Below are 12,041 nucleotides of genomic sequence, written 5' to 3' on the forward strand. Positions count from 1 at the left end.
CGGCTGGCACACCTCACTGATCCGAAGCCAGGTGCTTCTCCTGGTCTCCCATGAGGGTGCAGGGCCCAAGCACTTGGGCCATCCTCCACTGCACTCCCTGGCCACAGCAGAGAGCTGGCCTGGAAGAGGGGCAACCGGGACAGAATCCGGCGCTCCAACCGGTACTAGAACCCGGTATGCCGGCGCCGCTAGGCGGAGGATTAGCCTGTTGAGCCGTGGCACCAGCCCCCAGAACTCTTTTTAATAGAAGTTAATGTAGGTCTCTTTCCCTTCCATGTACAATACAATTTCAGAAAGTTTTTAGAAAATGGAATTAAAATGCAAATTTATTTTGTTGCAAAATTTTTCTTAATCCCATGCATAAGAATAGGTCTTTAAAAGTTAATGAAAAATTGATATTAGGCAAGAGCTATACGTACATCTCAAAATTTGTTTGTACTCAAATACTTACAGTTGCATTTCTCACTAACTTCTCGAAACATGCCTGCATGTAGATTTTCAGTTCTGTTCCCCCCTTGAGTTGCTTCGAGTGAAGTATTTTTTTTTTTAAATTTTATTTAATGAACATAAATTTCCAAAGTACAGCTTATGGATTACAATAGCTCCCCCCCCCCATAACTTCCCTCCCCCCCACAACACTCCCCTCTCCCACCTCCTCTCCTCTTCCATTCACATCAAGATTAATTTTCAATTATCTTTATATACAGAAGATCAATTTAGCATATATTAAGTAAAGATTTCAACAGTTTGCACCACACAGAAACACAAAGTGTAAAATATTTGAGTACTAGTTCAACCAATAGTTTCAAGTAGAACATAAAAAATACTAAAAGGGTAAAGTATTAAGTTCTTTTTTTGTTTGTTATAAAGTTATTTTTTTTTATTTCATAAATGTGAATTTACAAAGTGCAACTTTGGTATTGTTGTGGCTTCCCCCCCCCCCACTTCCCTCCCTCCCGTGGCCCTCCTCTCTCCCCCCTCCCTCTCCCATCCCGCCCTTTATTGAGTTTCATTTTCAATTACCTTCATATACTGAAGATCAACTTAGTATATAATAAGCAGGGATTTCAACAGGCTGCATTCACACAACCGCAGAAGGTATAGGGTATTGTTCGACTAGTAGTGTTTTTAAGTTTCATAGTAAAACACATTGAGGACAAAGATCCTACGTGGGGAGCATGTACCCAGTGACTTTGTCTTCGGACTTCACACTTGGCATCAGCATGTCCTGGAGTACCAACTTGTATGTGGTAAAGAAGTCTGGGGCTCCTGCACTTGGTTGTCCTTTTACGGGTTATCAGTGTATTTGCCCAGCTAGATATGCTCGAAGATGTTCGGAGGAGACGCATGAAGTCAGCATATGAGCGAAAGCCTTTGGAATCCACAGCACATGAGTATAGCATCGAACTGTGTTTACAAGCAGGTTATTTCTTTCCTCATGGCATTTGTTAGTTCTTCTTTTAAACCAAATTAATAAAAACCTTAGTATTTGCTGTGTAACCTAGATGCCCCTCTGATTCAAGAGGTTTTGTGTTGAGAGCAGGGTGTTCCCATCCCAGCCTGGCATACTGAAGCAAGGAGCTGTTGTGGCCACCATGGTTTCCCTATTTCTCTTCTTTTCTGCTTGTGGAATGATGATGGTAGTTAATAATTTTTTTAATCTCCAAAAACATTTCAAATTACTACACTTTTCTTCATTTTTTCCCTCCTAACTCTGAAATGAAATAACACAAAAATGTGACATAATTATAGAAAAGATGAGACTCTGTTCCTAGACATGATTAAGCACACAGTCATGCACCACTTAACGATGAGATACATCCTGGGAAATGCATCACTGGGCAATTTCATCATTGTACGAACCCAAACCTGGATGCTATAGCCTGCTGCACATCTAGGCTGTATGATAAATGTGATCATAAAATCAAGCACAAATGAAAATTATGTCGAGATGCAGGAAACACGAGATAGGTGAGGCTGTTGACTGTGTAACAGGGCAGTGTTTTAAAATAAACAGGTTTTCATAAGTAGAAGGAGTATAATGACAAAACGTATAGCATAGTGACTCCATACCACCTGGACCATTTTGTTTATTATCATTATCAAAAATTAGGTACCATATATCATTCTGTGTGGTATACAGTTTATGTAATTGGCTGTGTACCAAGTTTGTTCACATTGCATCATCACAAATGGGTGAGCAGTGTTCCCAGCAACAGCGAATCTTCAGCACCATTATCATCTCACAGGACCACCATCATATGTGTGTGGTCTGTGTGCAGAAACGTTGGTAGGTGGTACAGGACTGCACCTTCTATGGTCCCATGTCTGAAACAAAACAAGCAGTGGTCCTAAGCCGTTGGACGGATTGATGCCTGCAGCACTGCGCAGACGCCTGAGTCGGTTCCTGCTCTTCCAGCCGTTACTTTCCCAGCCTCAGAGACTCGTGCAGCTCTTGGGCCTTGGTGACTTCCACTGAGAAGGGGAGAGTTCAGAAAAGATCATTTCTAAGCTTCCTCCACAAAATTCTTTGGTTCATGCTAGGGAGCCAGTTTTGTTGGAGGTAGAATGAAGTATGTTTGGGGATATAGTGATGGTTAAAACATAGGCTTGGCTGGATTTGAATTGCAGGCTGCTCATTTTGCGACCTGCAACAGATTTCCTAGGTGCCTTGTGCCTCAGCTGTCATCTGCCAATCAGGTTAAGAGTACCCAAATCACAGAGGTGCTGTGAGGATGAAGTGAAGTAGAGGATTTGCAAAAGTGGTTGATACTGTTGTTGAAATTTTAACACATCGTGTGGCCACAACTGACATTTCATTTAAGGTACTTGGTCTGCTCTTTCATAGCTGTTGAAGTTTTAAAATGTGAGAGCTTCAGGGGTAGGTTCATCTTCCAAGTTCTCTGAGAACCTGACCTTGGAGTGACAGTGGTTTGAGATGTCTCTGGAAAGTTGACATTTAAGTAACCCAGAAAGTTTATTCTTACATTGATACTTTTATTTTAGTAGAGGAAAATGAAGTTTCACTTTCCCTACTACAAAGAGGGATCAAAAAGTTGATTCCGGATAAAATTTAAATAAAAATCTAGCCTCAGTTGAGTTGTTGTTACTGAGATGAAAATATAAATTAAATATGCAAAAGTCATATACATTATAAAGTACCTGATTAATATGTGTTATAGGGGTTGCTGTGTAATTCTGAGGTCACCAAATTTCTCCTTAATTTACTGCAAAGCCAAGATTAATGATAGGTTTTTAATTTTCCTGTGCCTATTTTACTTTCTCTGTGTTTCTGTTTGTGAGCTATGGAATGCTGCCGTGTGATGGTTCACTCACCAGATGCCTATAATGGCCAGGACTCAGCTGGGCTGAAACCAGGAGCCAGTTCTCCAACACAAGGAGCAGGAACCCAACTCCTTGAGTCATCACCACTGCCTCTCAGGGTCTGAAAGAGCAAGAAGCTGGAGTCAGGAGCAGAGCTGAGTGTCATACCCAGGAACGCCAACCTGAGACATAAGGGTTTTGACTATCAGGCCAAGTGCCTTCCCCCGTCACACCTATTCTAATGTTTTGATATGGAAAGACTGGAAAGAAGTTGGGCCAAGTTGTCAGGGCAGGTTTTCTTTAATTTCTGTACTGGTGTTAGCCCAAAGCTTGCCTTCTCGACTACTCTGACCTTGGAAATTGGTTATTCGATTTTGTCTCAGTTTCTTTTTATAAGCTCAGCAGATGGATCTCTTTCTAAAGAACATCTCAAGACGTTTTCTTGAATTTCTGCTCAGCTAGTAGGAGACAGGACTTCTGGATGGAGAACAAGATGGAAAATGCAGGAAAAACAGAAATGTATCCTAAAATCCAGAACAATTATGTCAGAAATAGCTTTGTGATTAGACTAGAGTGTTCTAAAGTGGTAGATGTTGATAAAAAAGAAAAGTTGAAAGTGAGCGTTTAGCCTAGTGTGTAAGATGCCCGCATCCCACATCAGAGTACCTACATCAGATTCCTGCTTCTGGCTCCTGACTTGTTTTCTGCTACTGCAAGACCCTGCAAGGCAGTGGTGATAGCTGAAGTAGCTGGGTTCCTGCTACCCATTTGGGAGGTCTGGATTGCATTTCCAGCTCCCAGCTTCAGCCCTGCCCCAGCCATTGTGAGCGTTTGGGAGTGAACCAACACGTGATATCTCTCTGTGTCTCTCTGTCTCAAATAAATAAATTTTAAAAAGAAAAATTGAGATCATAAACCATCAATACTATCCTTACCTTTTAGCTTATGTAGTTCTAATTGTATGTAGTTGATCTAGTTGTATGTAGTTGTGTTCTTGAGAGAGAACATTTCAAGAGGCCCACACATCATTTCAGTGTGTAGCTGTCTTTGGACAGTGTGTTTCTGTTGGCAGACTTATGGAAATGGTAGTCTGGCCATGGATTGAAGGTGCTCCTGGGTCACTGATGGTTGTTAATAGAAAAGAGGGGTATGGTAGCAGTAGGTAGGGAGGAGTAGACGGAGAGCTTTCCCAGTGCGTTGACTCAGCGGAGAATTGTGTTGTTACTTAGGATTTCCTCTGAGATTCTGGATCTAGTCGGGGCCGATCTGCTGTGATCTGAAAGCAGATTAAAGCTTTTGGACCGATTTGATCTCTTCTTATACTGGCTCATTACAATGAAGAGAAGCATATTTAGGGGGTTACTGTGATGAATTTCAGTTCTGCTGACTTCATCAAATTGATTTAGCACTAAATCAAATATTTTAACAGTGGCAAAATTACTGCAAAGATAAATAGTTGAAGCTGTCTAGGCCTTAAAGTTTATAAGATACCTTGTACAAATATGGACAGGGTGGTTACAACAAGTCACCAGATATAGAAGGGTACAATAAAATGCAAATATTTTATTTTGAGTATAACATAAGAAAATATCTAGGTGAGGTATTTTAGAGGCCTACATAATCCAGTCCCTTTTTAAAAAAGCTGAGTCAGTTTTTCCTCTTGGGTATAGTGAACCTTGATGACATTAGCTAACTTGGTGCTGCTAACTTAAATATTGGAGTGAAACTGAAATACGGTCCTATTGGTACATTTAAATGGAAAAAGTTATTTAGGTGACACTTAGAATTATAAATACCTGTGAATAGTCTATTTCCCTCCTGCTCTGGGAAATGGAAGGCAGCCTGTTTCCAAAGTGTTGTGCTATTGACTGAGCAATGCAATATTTATTCCCTGTGTTGCAGTGAAAACTGCTCATTGTTTGCTCTTCACAGGTCACTGACAAGGAGCAGGAGTTTGCTGCTGCAGCTGCAAAACAGCTCGAATATCAGCAATTTGAAGACGATAAACTTTCCCAGAAATCATCTAGCAGTAAACTCTCTCGGTCTCCTTTAAAGATTGTCAAAAAGCCTAAAAGCATGCAGTGCAAAGTGATACTTCTGGATGGGTCAGAATACACCTGTGATGTGGAGGTAAGGAAGTATTTTTAAGCTTTTCTTTCCTAGATACTGAGAGCTGGGGAATGTTGGTATTCAACATTAAGAGATGCCTCTTTGTTTTTCCAGAACTCTGGAAGATTACTAAGATTCAGTCTCTAAATGCTAAATTATTTCCAAAGTCTCTTAGTAGAGTGTCAAATTACTAATGTGTTTGATGTTCCAAAATGATGTAATCAAAAGTAAAATGTTATCCTAAAAGAGGTAGAATTTCTTAACACTTTCCATGGTAGGAAAAAGAATTGAAGGCTTTAAAATCAGCTTTTCTGTAATATCCTGGTTCTGAGCTATTATTTAAGTTAATTTCACGTTTTCTGTTTGAATAATTTGTGGTCCAGTCACTTATGACTTGGTAGAAACTTATAAATTGGCCAAAATATAGTGACAATGAGATCATTTGAAATGTCCACATCCTTTCCTTGCTCAGAGAATAATTAACTTTTCCAGCACATGTGGTGGTGGGCATCGCAACTTCCCTATAAGTAGGCATACTACTTTCTCTTCTTTCTGTGTAAAGGAAACTGAAATCTCTTTCAGAAGAGGGGCCGTTCAATGCCTTTGGTCAGAGATGTTTTTCAAGGCCATGTTAGCCAATGAGAACAACACAGCCTGTCAGTAGCTGTGGAAATGGATGTGGAAATTGGATCGTCATGGAGAACCCATGAAACAGGGCATGAGCTTTAGCTGTGTGTAACCCCAAGAGCTACTTTCTATTTTAGCAAGGTGATACGATTTCAGATTTAGCATCTTCAAAGAGCTCCTTCTTCCCACCTCCAGCCTCTCTGCTTGTCAAACATCCCCATTAGCCAGCTCCTCCCAACTCAGGCTTCCAACAGGTTCCAAAGGCAATTCACAGGTATTTCTATTCCTCTTTCCTCTTGACAGCCAGCACCAAGTGCCCTTGATTTCTCACATTCCCCATTCATTCATCTCCACTGCCTCTGTCTCATTATGCCTGTGTCATGGCTATTGTATTTTGCATCGTGCATCTGTGTATCAGTGCCTTTCTTGAAACAGAAAATTCAAATCCATTGCATATTGATAGTCATTTAGGTGGAGATGAGTGATGGGTTACTAAATTACTACCAATTATGGGAATGTACCAAAAATTTATTTTTTTAAAAAAAACTAAATTCTTAGATTAAAAGTTATGTAGTATGTCATATACTAAATTATAGAAAATGTAGTTATTTTGCAGTGTTACAAACACTGATGAACTTCTGTACAGTTTTCCAGGAACCCTGCAGGGTTTGCTATGGACAGATCCATGTCTTGCATTTTGTTGGTTTTGATGTTCCCTGATTTCTTGGATCAAAGTGTCCAATTATTGATTAAGAAGTTAATTTTGGAAATGGTGAGCTCTGATAATATACTTCTAACTGGATTTTATCATGAAGCTTAAAGGACTTCTGTAACCTTGAGAGAGACTGTATTTTTCAGTATGGATTCCAATTTCTGAAAAAAATTGATCTAAATGAAGAGAAGCTTTTCCCCTTAACTTTGAGGAGAGTCTTCCTATCGATTGAATTTATATAGGAAGATAAATCAGGGTACTAGCAATCCTCTAGTCATGGCTACTGGAGTTTTCTAAGGAAGATTCTAGAAGAAAGCTTACAGTGTCTCCTGTAGGGGGTATAATCCTTCTGGATGACCAAATTTCAACAAATTTTGATATCCATGCTTAAAATTCATGACATAGATAACTACTGTGGATTTGAGTACAGAATTTTGTTTTGTAATTAACTTTGTATACAATTGAGTGTTATCTTTAAAATCATTGTGAATGTTGTGAGTGGCATAACAATGTTGGTCAGTTATTCTTCTTTATAATTAAATGTTTTATAAATTTCACCAATTATTGAGAGTAGCTTATTTCTGGGGTACAAAACCTTTTCAAAAAAAAAAAAAAGAAAGAAAGAAATTTGGTTTTACAACAGACAGTGATTTAAGGAAGAATGTACTCACTGCTGACATCTTTGTGAAGATGAGGAAATCTGGCCATAGTAAATTTAATGGGTTCCTTTGGAGCTAACTGAATAAGAGAAATGGCAGTGATCTGTGGTGTAGTTCTCAAGGTGGTAATTGGATGCTGATTGAAAAAGTGTATTGAAAATGCTGCTTATTATTTGACATCAACTGTGGAAAGGAAAAGTTGGCTTTTCCTTGCATACACAATAGCCCATGAAGAGTACTGTCTTGGGGAAGTGTCCATCAGTCTTTCCTCTAAATTGAGTTTTTATCAAAGGTTTGAGTGAAGGCACAAAAACACAGCTGAACAAAACTTTTTAAGCAACATAGAGCTTGAGAAGAGTCTCAGGTCCCTAGTATCAGAGTCCGGTTTTCTTGCAAAATGGTGTAGCATGTGACACAGAAGCAGAACTGCCAGGCTAACATTTTGCAAGAGTGGAGGTAGAAATGTCCCTGTGTTTAAGGATCAAGTGAAGAACAGCAATGTGCTGGGAGGAGGGACCATCAAGACATTGTGTTAGGGTGGGTAAAACCTGTCTCTGGGCTGGCTTACAAACTCATTGCAGCCCAGTAGGGCAGTGTACCTGTCAAAACCATTCATGAAATCCCAGGCTACTTTGTGTAGTGATCAGCTTGAGAAGGTGGCAAGCCACCCCTCTGCCTGTGCTGGACAGGTCATGTCTGCAGGCTGTGTCTCGTTCACATGGACAAGTACTCCCAAGTCACCACAATGGTGTGGGCTGATGGACTTGTCCACTTGTGACCTGTGTGAGTTTGAGTAGCTTCCTCAAACTATCTGAACCCCCGTTTCCTTAACAGAAAAGGGGGAGAGGGGTAAAAATACTTGCCTCAAAGAGACATTTTATTGAGAAGATTAAAACAGCAATTGATTAAGTATTTTCTGGAATGTAGCATATCCTAATAAATGGGAACTGTTTAATATTGGTAATAAGAAAAATGAGCTCTGACAAGTTTATTTAGCAGAGAGTTACTAGGTGGCCAGTGATCTGGAAGCTTTCCCATGAGGAATGATCAGAAAAATAGGATGTGTGGTCTATGGAAAAAATAAGTTTTGGAGGGGACAGGACAGCTAATGTCAGTTACCGGAAATGTAGTAATTGAGAGATTATTGTAATTTTTTAAAATGCATAAAACAAGAAGCCAAGGTAGTTCCTGGAAGTCAGATTTTAAATAAACAGAAAAAGAGTGATTTAAACGACTGTAGTCAGCGTTGTAGTGTGCGGCGTGCTCTGCCTTAGAAGGATTCCAGGGGAAGGCATGTGATGCGGTGGTTAAGTCACCACTTGGGACCAAAGCATCCCATGTGGGAGTGCCTGGTTTGAGTCCCAGCTGCCTCACTTACCAACCAGCGTTCTTGCTGATGTGCACCCTGGGAGGCAGATGCTTGGGGCCCTGCCACCCACAGGAGAACCCTGGATTGAGTTCTGAGCTCCTGGGTTTGGCCTGGCCCAGCCTTGGCTGTTGCCAGTGTTTGGGGAGTGAACCAGTAGATGGAAGATTTCTCTGTCTGACTTTTGAATAAAAAATTTTTTAAGAATTTATAGGAAAGAAGGATTCCAGCAGAAACTGTAGGTGCATGTATGAAAGCCACCTGTTCATCAGAGGCTGCAGCAGACCAGAACACGTCTGTTGTCCCTGAAAAGTGAAAACTTGGATTCTTGGGGGGAAGATGCACACACACACACACACAAATCTGAATGCAAGAAGCAGAATTGCTTTCTTAATCCCCGTCCCCAGCATGTGTAATTATAGGCAACTTTAGACAAAATACAGTAGACAGTGACAAGCAGAACTATTTTTATATTTAACAAGGCATCAAAAAAGGCATTTTATATTAATGCAATTCTAATGTTCTAATGCAATTGTAGTGTGATGATTTCCTTAATAGCTTTATCACTTGCCATCAAAACTAAGAAGATGCAACTCTGCCACTACTTAATTATGAGAATTTATGGTCACCTATGTAGGACCCCCAGTTAACAAGCATATTCACAAGCACACACACACACACATATCTTGGTCCTTTGAAGCTCCAGGATAGCATTTCCTCTTGCCCAGCAGGGCTGCGTTAGGAAAGACCTGGCCATCTGGAAAAGCAAGATACAGGAGCAGTTCTCTGAGAGCAAGGACTAAACAATTGCTGCAGCTCTTTCGCACCCCAAGTATTTTGATGGCAGACTTTTGAGATTGTGGTGGTTCTTTGTAACTTCCCTCTGGCAGTTGGCTTAGAGCACTGTTGCCTGCCCGATTTTTCCACTTGAGAGACTTTTTTCTCCATGATTTTCCAAACTGCTTGTCTTGATTATCTACAACATAAGAAAAGATCATGTCATAGCAAGTTATATATGTTTGGGACATGTTGACATGCTACCAGATTTTCGTCTGTGCCAACAAGATTCCCTTTTTATTATTTTTGTTTGACTGATAGAGAATAGCAGCAACTTCTGATGACCAATTGTTTTCTGTTGTTAATTTTTTATTTTTAGGTGTGTAGATACCATCTTTAGGGTCACTCCCTAAATATACCCACAATGGCTGGGGCCAGAGCCAGGAGCTTGGAACTCAATCCAGGTCTTGTACATGTCCGCGGGACAGGATTGGGGGAAGTGTGAGGGGAAAGCAGGAATATAATTACTTGAGCTATCACCTCTGTCTCCCAGGATCTGCATTGGTAGGAAGCTGGAGTCAGGACCCAGAGCTGGGAATCAAGCATGAAGATATGGAACATGGGGATCTTAACTGCTAGGTTAAACGCCTGCTCTGTATAGCCAACCCTAAAGTTGCTGTTTATGTCTCAAACATAAATTTTAAATACAAAATAAGCAAAAATGCCCAGCCACATGACAAAGAGGTAATCACGCTCCCCACATTTATTTTGGTCCCTTGCTCCTTGTTGGGTGGGCTGACTTGCATCTCACTGATTAGCACATGGGGTATTTCCTAATGACCATCCAATTAGACATTTGATTTCTCTTGTTTGGGTACCATCTTAATCCAGTTTGCTTTGGCTTGAAGAAAGTAAAACCAAATATGTATCTTAAATTTGGTCCATATTTTATAATAGGATATTTTAAAAAGTTCATAGACAATGGAATTAAAAATAAGTTTACTTTGGCAGAGAAACATCTGGAGCCTGTGCATTTGAGGCGTCTTCAGAAGGTTCATGGAAAGTGCATGTTGTAAAAAAGCTGCATGAATTTAAAAATTTCTGGACCAAAATCAATGTCCTTTAGCCCTATTTTTGAATGGCTTTATTGAAGTACACTTGAGTAGGTTTACTGCTGCATGTATAAGATGTTTAAGCCACTTTATGGTGGTGCATTTTGGCTTGTTTCCTCCTGGAACCCTGATGATGGGTTTGTCCCAAGCATCCTTAGGAAAGTGGTCCATGGATTACCTCAGAGGGGCTACTCAATAAAGTCCTGCCATGGTTCTCTTCCTATCTGAAACCACATTTTACTTAGCCTGCACATTGCCAGCTCCCTGGTGCTCAGTAAATCCACACTGGGCTCGCACTCCAGAGAAAAATGCCAGTGACTCGGCCACACTGGAAGGAGATTTGTCTCTGGATTGGCACAAATCAAATAGTGCATTCAAGTGCAGCAATAAAATCATAAAAGCTGGCCCGTGCGCTGAGGCCTGATGGTTCGTGGGCTGTGTGACAGAGAACTGGTCAGGTCCCTCCAGAGTGAGCTCACGCTCTAGTCTAGTTGACACAGGCATTTCAATGGAACGTCCGGAGATGCTCCAAGGAACTAGAGACGGTAGAGACATTTATGGAACTGTACTAAATATGCTTTCATCACCTTCTCACTATTGGTCAGGGAAGGATTGTTTAAAGACTTGCCAAATGATCTGTCTTGCTGGCCATTCGGTGTCTGAATTTTCCACCTGCTATATGTTATGTGATTGGAATACTTTCCAGTTGCTTTGGAAGTTCTGGACTGGATGGCAGATAGAATTGTCACAATCCAGAAAGCTGAAAAGGGCAGCTATTGACTTGCTTGAGTTGCAAGAGATGTTGAATAATTGTAAAAAATTAAAAATAACACTTTCAGGCCAGCGAAAGTATTGATCCTTCATAAATACATACTTTTTGATTTAACCCATAACATGCCACTTGGTGGATCTCTGCGCAGCTGAATGACTTGCCTATCGAACCATCTGTCGTGTGCTGTAAATGAATGTGCCCGTCTCTCTGCAGCAGTAATTTCCTATGGATGCCCCTGGGGACTCTGGAGGATAGGAGGACACTAATTAGCCTTGTTTCCTGGTGTGATGGCTTCTTGGTGCAGCCACAGGAACAGTTTGGGGCAAGGACTGTGAACAGGCAACATCTCATTTCATTGACATAGTTACTGATCAGTCATCTTCCCAGGGAGACTGAGCTTTGTCCTCACTGAGGTTTGATAAAGACAGATTCCTTCTATTAAAATTGTGAAATCTGTTCTTCTGGTTTTCATGTTTTAAAAAAGTCTTAAATTTTAGTAGTCCATCATGAGTACAGACAAGGTCTGTTAAACACTGTAGACAATACTAAGGTTGCACATATGGAGCATGTGCCAAGAAATACA

At 40.6% G+C, this 12,041-nt stretch overlaps 1 protein-coding gene across 9 annotated transcripts in view; it reads left to right on the forward strand.

The window, feature by feature from the left end:
- The window catches only part of EPB41L3 (erythrocyte membrane protein band 4.1 like 3), a 277,490-nt gene that overhangs the window by 175,080 nt on the left and 90,369 nt on the right, over positions 1–12,041 (forward strand). For all 9 annotated transcript variants that reach the window (XM_062201391.1, XM_062201385.1, XM_062201386.1 and 6 more), the window contains exon 3: positions 5,257–5,454. In XM_062201391.1, coding sequence (XP_062057375.1) covers positions 5,401–5,454 — 54 coding nt within the window. In that variant the 5' untranslated portion in view covers positions 5,257–5,400. The remainder of the gene's footprint in view (positions 1–5,256; positions 5,455–12,041) is intronic.

The sequence above is a fragment of the Lepus europaeus genome, chromosome 9 (genome assembly GCF_033115175.1).
Source record: "Lepus europaeus isolate LE1 chromosome 9, mLepTim1.pri, whole genome shotgun sequence".
NCBI lineage: Eukaryota > Metazoa > Chordata > Mammalia > Lagomorpha > Leporidae > Lepus > Lepus europaeus.